General features: G+C 37.1%; 1 protein-coding gene across 1 annotated transcript in view; it reads left to right on the forward strand.

The window, feature by feature from the left end:
- The first annotated feature begins 6,459 nt into the window (after window positions 1–6,459).
- Window positions 6,460–12,441, forward strand: part of LOC124721971 (leucine-rich melanocyte differentiation-associated protein-like) — a 36,889-nt gene continuing 30,907 nt past the window's right edge. Inside the window, exons 1-2 of the mRNA XM_047247141.1 lie at window positions 6,460–6,814; window positions 7,805–8,032. Coding sequence (XP_047103097.1) covers window positions 6,731–6,814; window positions 7,805–8,032 — 312 coding nt within the window. The 5' untranslated portion in view covers window positions 6,460–6,730. The remainder of the gene's footprint in view (window positions 6,815–7,804; window positions 8,033–12,441) is intronic.

Here is a 12,441-nt window from a genome sequence, read left to right on the forward strand (position 1 = left end):
AAGCGATTCCCAAATCGCCTGTTAATTCGAAACTTCTAATCATATTCCTCAACCCTATTGCGGAAAGAGGACCTCTCCATATTCCATCAATGTATCAATACTTGGAAGAGCAACAGCACTATTGCTGCTGTTTCGATACAACAGCTTTGCGAGTAAAGCCTAGCTACCCTTGTCCAGACCCATGTTGATTGTCTGCAATTGTAATGCACATGCTTGTTTCTCAACCCTACATCGCCATACCAGTACCAGCATCTAACGGCACTCACCACACTAGCACTACTAACAACGCAAATCCTGCAGCACACAGTCTGAATATCTTTCCTATAAAGCTAGGTATCCACATGGTAAATAGTTTTCCGTCTATACTGGCTCACGTAGCGAAAGTTTAATTATTGTGTTAGAGCATAAGTTCATAGCGTTTTCACATAAGTGTAATAAATACCGGAGATACACATAACGGATACTTGGTCATCAATAGTACTTTCTCCTTCACTATTTGCAACAGTCTGCTAACGTTGGGGCAACTTTTCATTTCCGTAACTGTAGAAATCACGCGGTACGAGGCGAAAAACTTGGCGAGGCATGTTCAGGGGGCATTTTCTTTCAGAAAGGAAGTTCCTTAAAGGTTGATACAGAGTGTAAAACGTGAAAATCGGAGGGAGAAAGATCAGGTGAATAAGGAAGGTGCAGAATGACATCCCAACCAAACAGCTGTATACTGTTTTTCTGTCAGTCTAGCAGAATGCGGGCAAGCGTTATTGTGGAGTAGCATCACTTCATGCAGTCCTCCTCGTCGTTGTACTTGGACTGCGTCCGCCAGACGCCTTAGTTGTTGACAACAAATATAAGCAGTGATGGTTACACCTCAGAGAAGCAATTTGTAGTACACCACATCATCGCTGTTCCACCAGATGCAAAACGCTATCTTTTGTGGATGCTCTCAGGTCTCTGTACGGGGAGCTGCAGTTTTTCTTTTCTTTCTTTTTTTCCCTTGGGCTCAACCACTCCTTTCTTTTCCTTATGTTAGCATAGAAGCTCCATTTCTCATTACCAGTAATGATACAGGATAGGAATCGTTGTTGTTGTTCACGAGCCAGTTGATGACGAGCAAGCACAGTTACGCATATGACCACTCGCTGCTTTTTGTGATTTTGGCTTACAGCATGCTGTAGCCATTGACCCGATTTTTGAACCTTCCCCATTAGATGCAAATATCACACGATGGCGGAATGATTACAGTTCATCACATTTGCCAATTCTCGCATACACTGACATGGATCATTGTGGATTAATGCATTTAAAAGATTTTCATTAAAGCCCAAAGTCTTCCTGAGCGTGGATAGTCACTAATCTCAAACCGATCCTCTTTAAAACGAGAAAAGAGTTTTCTTATCATGCTCCATCCAGTGGCATTATCCCCGTACACTATGCAGATGCTTCTGGCTGCCTCTGCTGCTGTTACCCTTCTACTGAATTCAAACAATGGCTGCTTTTCCCGCTTTGGCCACTTTACCACACCTTTCCCTAACGATCTTACTGTTACATGCTCAACTATATAAATTAGTGTATTACATTAATTAATAACAGTAACTGAAATATAAGACATGATCACTAATGTTTATTAAACACTTTGACTGTTATTTTTCCTTTACTCGTTGCATTGTATTATAACAGACTTAATTTGATTTTATATTACTTGCTACAAGGATACGTCTTAAGAAGTTAAACTAGTATGTTGCAGCTGTCTCTTCAGAGACAAAAGGAAATTAATGCTTATGTGTCAATGCGTTTATTCCCTAATGAAGTAAATGGTCCACAACAAGACTGAATTAAAGATAAACTGTACAGTTCACTACCACAATACTACTGACAAGGCTTTTAATATAGATCATGAATCTCTATCTAGAATTTAGTATCGAGTTTTATATCCAGGTGCAAGAGTTTATAACAGGTTGCTGGTGGACCCCAGGGAGAGATTTGAAAATTCCCATAAACTCAGAAACAAAGTAAAAGAGTGCACATTGGTTTTCCTTCTATCATTTATTAAAATGTATTAACTTCAGAACACTTCTACAATGTATCTTATAAGTATAATCTGCAGCTTTTCACAATTGATATATTACGTAACTCAGGTATTTTACTCTTCACAGCATCCTTCTTCGCTACAATTGTATAGCTTCGCATGTGTCAGGTATTGTTTCGCTCAATACCTTTTTGGATATTGCTGCCAAAAATCTAAAACTTTGTAATTTATTATTGCCAGCAATCGCAATGTCACGATCAGCGGGTTGTGCTGTGAAATTACTCTCCGCATACAAGTATTTTACAGTGTTATATGAGAAGTTAGGAGTGCTAATTAATATTTACATGTACAGTCGTGCTCAAAAGTAACCGAACAACCAGAATTGCATTTGGCCTGATTCGCATGCAACCCGCATAACGCAGCTGTCTAGCAGGTCCCCTAATCGCTCCTCCGTGCAGTCGTTTGACTATTGAAAATGGTTCCAAGTCACCACTAGAAAACACTGCTCTGCATCGCAATAACTCAAGATTTAAAGTAATACTACGATACTACAAATATCAGGGAACACCTTATCACAGATAATACTGTCCTTAAGGCTTGTAAGCTCACATTTATTACAATAAATGTCATACCTGAAATGTTAACACTCTCATTATTACGTCAGATAGTTAATCCACGTAGTTAGTTCGTCGTATTCATGATTTCCTCTTCAAAGTAACATACCTTACTTATTATTTAACACACCAACAGCGATCACATCGGTTCGTCTTCTTCCTGCTGGTATTGTAACTGAGATTTGGCAACAAGGCAAGTTCTGTTTGGCAACTCTGTGATCGACGAGTTACTTCCTGGTGTGCACAGAATTAAGACTCAAAGTTCACTTGATTTTTTCTGTCATTTCCATTGAATAACCTGAGTTATTATCGCTTGAGGTGTAACAAAAGATTGTTAATTTACGGTTTTCAGCCCAGTAAAGTCGTTGTCCTCGGAGATCGCAACTAATGTCGTCCTTTAAATAGCACTTTACGAGTTCTTGCCACTATTGGCCTCGTAAGAGGAAACAAAGACAGATACCTATTCGCCAGCTCTGTAGTAACCTGCTGACCTACGAAAAAGTTTCTTTTATGGTTCGCGGTTCCAGTCTCGCTGACTGTGAAGATCTTATCTCGTCTGTGAAAGAGCTACAAGTAGTCAGATCAAACATCGATAAGGAAATTGCAAGAAAATACTTTCGGCTCATAGTGCAATGGTGAAACACTTACAATACAGCACAACAGGTAATACCTCTTTCCGCTGCTGACAAGAAAATTTTAGGTTTCTAGGAATACATAACTTTGTTTATGAAATGCCACATCTGCATACCTCTTGAGTATGAAACAGCATACCAATTGAACACAGACCCAATCCAAATCTAAGTGAGTAGTATTTTACTAATTCGTGCCAGTAGAGGCACACTTGCGTACAGATACTCAGTTTTATTAAAACAGACTTTCATCATAAGGTTATCGTGGGTAGTTTTATTTCATTTCTTATAATTTTTAGTGTTGTTAAAACAATTGTAAACATGAGAGAGAAATCAATTATCGACGATGTATGCGAATTCTCTGAAGTTATCTATAACCATCTGACAATGCACATACAGTTTATTGATTACATGCATGTAGAAAACTTGTTCTGAGTTAAACCTGTCAAACAAGGTTTGAAGAAGAATAAAATGCCACTACCACAGGACATCTAAGTAGAAAATACTTTTCTGACGTATTCTGGCACGATGCGCTCTCTCCATAAATAATACGAAAGTTTTTAGATGCATCTGCTGCCAGGCCGTCTATTAAACGTGAAAAGAATAAAATGTCGCAGAAGTTAGCCCTTTTTCCACATGCGACAATTCTGGGTTGAGAAGTGAAGGGAATTATGTTCAAAGTTCCATTAGATTGATAACGTCAGCAGACAGCAGAACTGTGTTTTAAAAAATGTAGCAGTGAATGTACTCGAAGTAGCGACATAATGTCTACAGTGCGCGACGCTTACCATTACGCTACTAACTAATATGTAGCTAAGCCGTTACGGAAGTCAACAACAATTCCTCCAGATCTTCCGCATTCCACGGTGCCGGGAGATAGTGCATATGACCGGATCTAGACTTCTGAGAGACAGACAGTTACAGCTTTTCTTTTGCACTGCACGACGTTTTCAACAAACAGATAGCGCAATAGAGTAGTTCAAGTGGAAAGAAACAATTCCCGATTTAAATTTCTGCATCCTACATTTGTTGGCAGTTCTGTGTAGGTGGCAGTCACATTATTTTATTTCGATGATTACAAAATAGAGTCGAATGTATGCACTGGGTAGCCGAGGCAGCTAGTTCATGGCGATTTAGTCAACTAAGTAAATGAATGTACTCAATTTCCTGCAAACCACTACATGGAGCCTTTGTGTCAGAATTCTCATCCAGTGTGGCGCAACGGCGTTATGATAGAAAAATGAGTCACAGAAAAAGGGATTTGGTGGTCTGTTGGATTGATGGTAGGTTCATTTACTTATGGTGTGGGTTCGATTCCAACTTCTGCCGATGGTTTTTGATAGGGAGAGACAGATTCTATTCTCTCCTGGCTACGCCAAGTGAAGAAGGTATAATGGAATTGTGGTCTGAAATTCATATTAAACATGATATTCCTTCTCTACCAAGTAGACGTTAGGTTGAACCACAATAAAGTCAGTAGTGGCGACATGTAGAGAAACTGTCACCAGTAACATTTCTTATACTAGTTATTTATTTCTAGTGACGAAACAAACGCTATGCAGAGTTACAGGACACATCTTTTATTTGAGCTTTTGTATGTCGATAAAATTGGTTCTGAACTCCAAAACTGCAGATTCCTCAACATCTCCACATATTGCGCGTGAGTTGGTTCGAATCTTGGCCCGGCACTAAAGTTTTCATTATGTATTATCAAGCTCTAGGATGAGAACACCTATCTGTTGGTGGATAATAATTTTAATTTTTGATATATTTTCATTCATTGTCAACACTAACGACATCTGACGTTTTTGACTCACAGTGAGGTACAGAACTATTTGCGATATCACTGTAAGATCAAGGATGTTATTCTGAGCCGCTAGTAGAGAAAAATTCCGTATCGTGTAGTCAACAACGATATGTGTGGTGTTCGATTCCCAGTCAGCACTGAACTCTTCGTCGTATTATTTCTAGTTCAAATAAGCTCACATGTCGCTGTTGGTGTAACAAACCCATATTTAACGTTCATTTTCTGTGGAATATAACAGCGATAGGTGCCGGGTTGGAGTCCTCGGAAGGAAAAAGTTAATGTTTCTTCTCGTCATTTCAGTTAAAACAAATAGCTATTGCCGAGAAAATCCTATATGTCACAGTTGATTGTGCATCGGTAACAAACGGATTAGGTTCTGGGTTCTAGTCCCTATCCAACACAAAGCTTTATCTCATGGCATTTCAAGTAAGTTACTTGTGAAGAAGCAATATTTAATATCCCTCGTAGTTCGTTAACAGGGACAATAGATGCTGAGTAGGAATTGTGTCTGTTAAAAAGGTTTACGTTATGTAATTGAAAGTTGATATTTGCTAACTGATACTGTCTAAAATCGAGGTATATCACTCTCTGTATGCCTACTCAGGAATTACTGCTAGTTTCCGTCAGTCACGAAATCTGGCCTGGGTTTGAATCCGTATGCAGAACAAGACGGTTTGTCGTTTCATTTGAAGTTCATACATATTCTCAACTAGCTGCTAGTGAATAATTTAAATTTTCAGGTCATTTTGTGTTAAATAATAAGTAAGGTATGTTACTTTGAAGAGGAAATTATGAATTAGACGTACTAACTACGTGCATTAACTATCTGACGTAATAATGAGAGTGTTAACATTTCAGGTATGTCATTTATTGTAATAAATGTGAGCTTACAAGCCTTAAGGACAGTATTATCTGTGATAAGGTGCTCCCTGATATTTGTAGTATCGGGGTATTACTTTATATCTTGAGTTATTGCGATACAGATCAGTGTTTTCTAGTGGTGACTTGTTGGAACCGTTTTCAACAGTCAAACGACTGTACGGAGGAGCGATTAGGGGACCTGCTAGACAGCTGCGTTATGCGGGTTGCATGCGAATAAGGCGAAATGAAATTCAGGTCGTTCGGATACTTTTGAACATAACTGTACAATCGCAAATAATTTCGACAGTCGTCCCGTACAACTCAAAAGGTACCGGTAAGTTAAAATGTGAAAACTGAGCTAGCTTAAGGAGGCAATGTCTTGACCACTTACATTGTACTTTCTACATCTAACACATTATTAACACTTTTTTAAGCGTAGTTGCAAACATTGTCCGGAACTGAAGTATTTTTCGCGAGATGTTTGCCACTTGCTCCTGAAAGTTCTTAGACGGACATATGGCAGACCAGTAGACGAATAGAGGATGAAACTTTGTCATGGCGACACACGAGCTTTGCGCAAGATACTGCATGCATTCGCATTTGCGCAAGTATTTGGGCATGCAGATCATTGTGTGCGCACGGACCTTTTAAGCATGCTTTTAAGCCTTGCATCACAGTTCACATGACTTGTAAACAAATGATAAACGTCAAAATTTTTTATCGAACAAAATATAATCTTTGCAATGTGAAGTGATTTGTTTATAGTGTTGCGTAGATTTATAAACACAATTCGATCATGAAAACCAGTGATTTGTGTTTGGAAAAGGACAGTAAATGTGCTGAAGTGAATCGAAATGCAATAGTTTTCGAAAACAGTAAGGTGAGACACCGTCATATTAAAGGGCCGTTGACGTGTGTGGGATGCCGCTGACGGTGTTCCTTAAATGTATTTTATGAGCTCGTGTGTTACAGAATAATTTTCCATTAAGTATTTTTTTTAATTTTTTAATAATAGCCAAAAGATCATACTCTACGATACAGTACATGTAAAATGAGAATGACTTCGGTATTTTGATTACTAGTTTTATTTAGGGATAGTATCAGAAATTAAGGCCCTGTTTTATCATCAAAGAGAACTACATGCAAGCTTGAAAGTGTTTTCCTCAAGATACATCCTCTGGAACCAAATTTTTTTTGGACTTCGACAGATGCCAGTTCCCAGTATTTATTTTTGGAATTTTTGTGCCTAACGTTTCATCTAACATTTTGTGAAATAATCACTAAGTATTGGCTTCAGATTATTACTAGATTTACATCATATGATGACACACCTAAAATAAAGTAGTATGACAGAGAAGTTGACCTTATATGTGGATGTCACAATGGGAAGAGGCATGCTACAAATTGAAACATTCGGGATTGAGTACCCAGTTTTTCCTGTAGTTTTATTTTGCCACAAAACTTAATTTTCGCCTGTGGTAATGTAGGTCTATAAAATGAATAATTTGCTGTGTAATTCAAAATGTACACCCCATTTATATGGGGAAGGGAAAGACATTTTCCCTTTTGCAAGAGCATATGTAGAAAAGCACTGTAGTGTTTAAACCAACACTCTGGTTCATGATCACTTCAATTACTTTTTATTTGAGTTTTATTGCCCATTATGTCACACAGATTATGTAATAACAGCAGATAGGAGAAGAAAATGTGCATTTATTTATAATACTGTAATTGTTTGTTCAGTACAATGTCTCGTTGAAATCTGTAATTATTTCAGAGAGTATAATGTTTTAAATAGCAAAGGAATGAAACAGCTTATTTTTAATTTTCCAAGTTTTCAATATACACTAATTTTTACTTGTTATTCTAGCTAACCTATGTGGGTCAAGACTGCTCGCGTATTCCATCTCCATTGATACAAGTGTATGCACCAAGTGTGCATTATATGGACCTTAGCTTCAACCAACTCTCAACTCTTCAGGGCCTTGAACATTTCACCTTGTTGAAAGAACTGGTGTTGGACAACAACAATTTAACAGATGCATTGTGCCTGCCACGTTTGCAGCATTTGCATACACTTTCCCTCAATAAGAATAATGTAAGTCTGTGCCAAAAATCTGATGACTTTTTTACTGTATTTCTTAAGAACATATTTAACTCTTACAATTTAAATTATTTTCATGTATTTGCCTTGGCTGTTCACTCAGATGTTCACAGCTGTTGCTGTCTGCAGCTTGTGGTCTAACGGCTACCATTGCTGCCTCTGGATCACGGGGTCCCGGGTTCGATTCCCAGCCGGGTTGGGAATTTTCTCTGACCGAGGACTGGGTGTTTGTGTTGTTCTCATCATTTCATCCTTATCATCATCATTCATGACAGTGGCTAGATTGGACTGTGTAAAAATTGATGACCACACAGTTGAGTGCCCCACAAACCAAAAATCATCATCAACAGCTATTGCTCTCTCTTGTTATTTATCAGTTCAGAAGCACAAACACATAGAATTATGCTACTGTATTCCATTAGTTTGGTTCCTCATTCTTTAAAATTTCTCATAATTCCATATAATCTGTAAGTTGTGCTACAATATTGTTTTATTACCAAGACACATGAAATTTTGAACATTGTGTTCCATAAATCCCATTATGAAGGTGAGACATCATAGTGTGGAAAAAGTCAGCTACCAGTGGGAGATTTTCTGAAAGGAGATAAAGGAATTAATTGTTGTCACCTCCCTACACATATTACACAGAAATCTAAGGGTCAAATGAAAAAGATAAAAAAAAAAGTATACATCTAGAGATCATTGTAATTTTCTGGCACTTGTGAATAGTTCAGGAAAAAGAATTACGATATTTCTCAAATCCTGTTCTCTTCCTGCTCATAAATTTTTATTGTATCCAACACAAAACTGTATCAAGTAATGTAAACCAAATACAAAACTGAATAGGAGAGGTGCTGGTTCATCAAAAGACACACAAAAAAGACTGCTAACTTCTGTCAGATGAATCCAACCTTGTACAATATGGGTACCATGATGTCACTCATTACACACATGAACAGACTCAGATAATATGAAAAATATTTAACTGCAGAAATATTTGAAACTAACTGGACAACAGGATTTAGGGAGGTTTTGAGTGGAGACAAGCAAAATGTATGGCTATCATAATAATGAAGACATGTCAAGCCTATCACGAATGCAAAGGTCAAATTAATGAAATTGTTAGCAGTCCATAAAATTACAATAAAAAACACCCGAAAAAGAACTGGTATTGGAAATTTTACCTGACTTACATGACGCAAACAAAATCCACAATACCAAGAACCCACACAAAGCTACAAAAAGAAGAAAAAAAAAGATACTGAACGTTTCACTTGACACATATAGCTCAAACCAAGCCCATGAACCCACATGTAGCTTCAAAACCCAGCTCCAAAGATTTCACATGGCCTATATTGCTCAGATGATTTTCGTGATGCATAGCTCAAAAGCCTGGTACCGGAAATTTTGCATGATGTGTATAAATCAAACAAAATATGCAATACCACAAACCCATATACAAGTCAACAAATCCAGCATCTAACAATTCACTTGATCTATAAGCTAAAACCAGGTCCACAGTGCAACAAAACAAGAGCTCATATAACTAATATTGAAAAGCTAACCTTTCTTTTGCTGGCTTTCTCAAAAGTATTTGAAAAGCTTGTGTTCAAGCATCTCCTTAAGCATCTGACTGCAAATAATATATTGTCCAAGTCACAGTCTGGATTTCTTAAGGGTTCTGATGTAGAGAAAGCTATTTACACTTACAGTAAGAATGCACTTAATTCATTAGATAATAAATTAGAAGCTACTTTCATTTTCTGTGACCTGTCAAAAGCCTTTGACTGTGTGAACCACAGTATTCTCTTAAGTAAATTAGAATATTATGGTGTCACCGGCAATGCTGCGAATTGGTTTGAGTCTTGTCTATCTAACAGGAAACAAAGGGTGTTGTTGCAAAATACCTGTGCAGTAAGAAGTCAGTCTTCATCTGATTGGGAATTAATTACATGTGGTGTTCCTCAAGGTTCCATCTTGGGTCCATTGCTTTTTCTTGTGTACGTTAATGATCTCTCATCTGTTACATTGCCAGATGCTAAGTTTGTTTTGTTTGCAGATGATACAAACATTGCAATAAGTGGCAAGTCAAGTACAGATTTAGAAATAGCTGCTAATCAAATTTTCACTCACATTAATAAATGATTTAAAGCTAATTCACTGTCATTAAACTTTCAGAAGACCCACTATATGCAGTTCAGAACCTGTAAGAGATTTCCTTCCAGTATGTGTATAACATATGAAAACATGCAGATCGAAGAGGTTGACATTGTTGAATTTCTGGGATTACAACTCGATAATAAATTCAGTTGGGAAGGGCATACCACAGAATTGCTTAAGCGACTAAACAAGTCTGTATTTGCAGTGAGAATGGTGTCAGATGTAGGAGATATGAATATAAAAAAAACTTGCATACTTTGCCTATTATGTCATACAGGATTATATTCTGGGGTAACTCATCAAACCGAGCAAAAGTTTTTAGGGTGCAAAAGCATGTGATAAGAATAATTTGTGGTGTAAATTCAAGAACATCATGTAGAAACCTTTTAAGTAACTTGGTATTCTAACCACTGCTTCTCAGTATATTTATTCCTTAATGAAATTTGTTGCAAGTAATATATGTTTATTCTAACCAATAGCTCAATACATAGTATCAGTACTAGGAATAAGAACAATCTACATAAAGACCTAAAATCACTTACCTTGGTCCAAAAAGGGGTCAAGTATTCAGGAACACACATTTTCAATAAATTACCAACAACCATTAAAAACTTGGTTTCAGATAAAGCTTGGTTTAAACAGAGTTTGAAAGACTTTTTGATGGGCAACTCCTACTCTATAGATGAATATCTTATCCGATACTGGTAAGCCAGTTTAAGTAAAAATGTCTGTCAGATTTCAGTTTTGACAGTACTTGGTCACAACAGTCAAGATTAGTAATTTTTTGCATGATAAACTTATTAATAGTGCATAACAATTCTTCATTCTGACAGTGTTAATTCTGTAAATATTAGCTGTTCCAGTTTACTGCATTGTATTCATCTATTTCGACAATCTCCTGTCAGTTGGTGAGAGGGTAATAAGTATTATATTCAAATGTTATATGTTCTGACATGTTCCACGCCCACGAGAATCATCCCATTTTTTGGGTCTATGGAACGAAAACTGAATCTAATCTAATTTAGGTAAAACAAATTCCATGATATTCACTAATCACAATACAGCATAATTACTCATGGCTGTCAACAAAGCTGAAAAATTCATAAAAAATTACATTAACATCAATTTTGATGTACAAGGAACACCCACTTATGCACATAAACTCACATACCATACATACTAAAAATAAAAGAAAAAATTACACACTTACCACACAATGTCTGTTGACAGATAAATCTAGCAGTCTAGTGATAGCAAAAATAATATGACATTAACACAATCTCCCAAATGGCTAGCTTTGAATTCTCAAGCCAGAAACTCCTCCACATAGAATACCATACATCGTCCTGCCGAACACACCACGTATACTATTGGCAGGTTGGAGATTCAGCAACTTTGTTCAGTCTCGTATATTCTCCACAAACATAATCTTCCGTATACTCAACAATTAAACCGAATAACTTTTGGAATTCAGTTGTGGTCAACATGATATTCTCCATTGTGTCATACTCATGAACTTCGTTGTCATATTCATAACTAATAAAAAAACGAAATATAAAATTAAATCCCTAACTATAAACAACACACCACACTAATAATTCTGAAACTAACCTATTGCCGATAACCCCCAACATCAAAATAACTCACTAACAACCGCCACAAACTCTCCTGTATTATTCTCACAAAAAATACTCAGAGTACATTGAATCATTAATGTCACTCTCAAATAATTTGGAAACGTAACCATCCCACACCTGAGAGTGCCAGTGCATACTACAACCACACCTTCTGCAAATACAGTCTATTTAAAATATACTGTGACACCATGACATCGCACATCACATCATTGTTATGTCACTGGTCAAAGCAGATGGATGGTACCGCAAACTTCAGTTGCCCCTGACATTATAATCATCCTAGCCTGATTGCCACCCTGAAGATAATTTATTTTGTGGCTTGTAGTGTGATTTGAAGCAGTGCTTTGCTATAGTAATGTTTCCACAATAATCCACATGACATAATTGAGGCGTACATGGGAGTGGAATGTTATCTTGTCTCTGGGGTATGCTCTTGAGTTTCTGGGATGCACACCATCAGAATAATTCTGTAAGTTATGCTCTCTGCATACTTCACAGCCAACATCCCCAATATCTTGGTAATGTATGGGATATCAGTTACTCAAGAAAAATCATACATATTTTATATTTTATGTAATTTTCCACTCCGGAGCCAAATTTTTGTAC

This window comes from Schistocerca piceifrons, chromosome X, assembly GCF_021461385.2.
Source record: "Schistocerca piceifrons isolate TAMUIC-IGC-003096 chromosome X, iqSchPice1.1, whole genome shotgun sequence".
Classification (NCBI taxonomy): Eukaryota; Metazoa; Arthropoda; class Insecta; order Orthoptera; family Acrididae; genus Schistocerca; species Schistocerca piceifrons.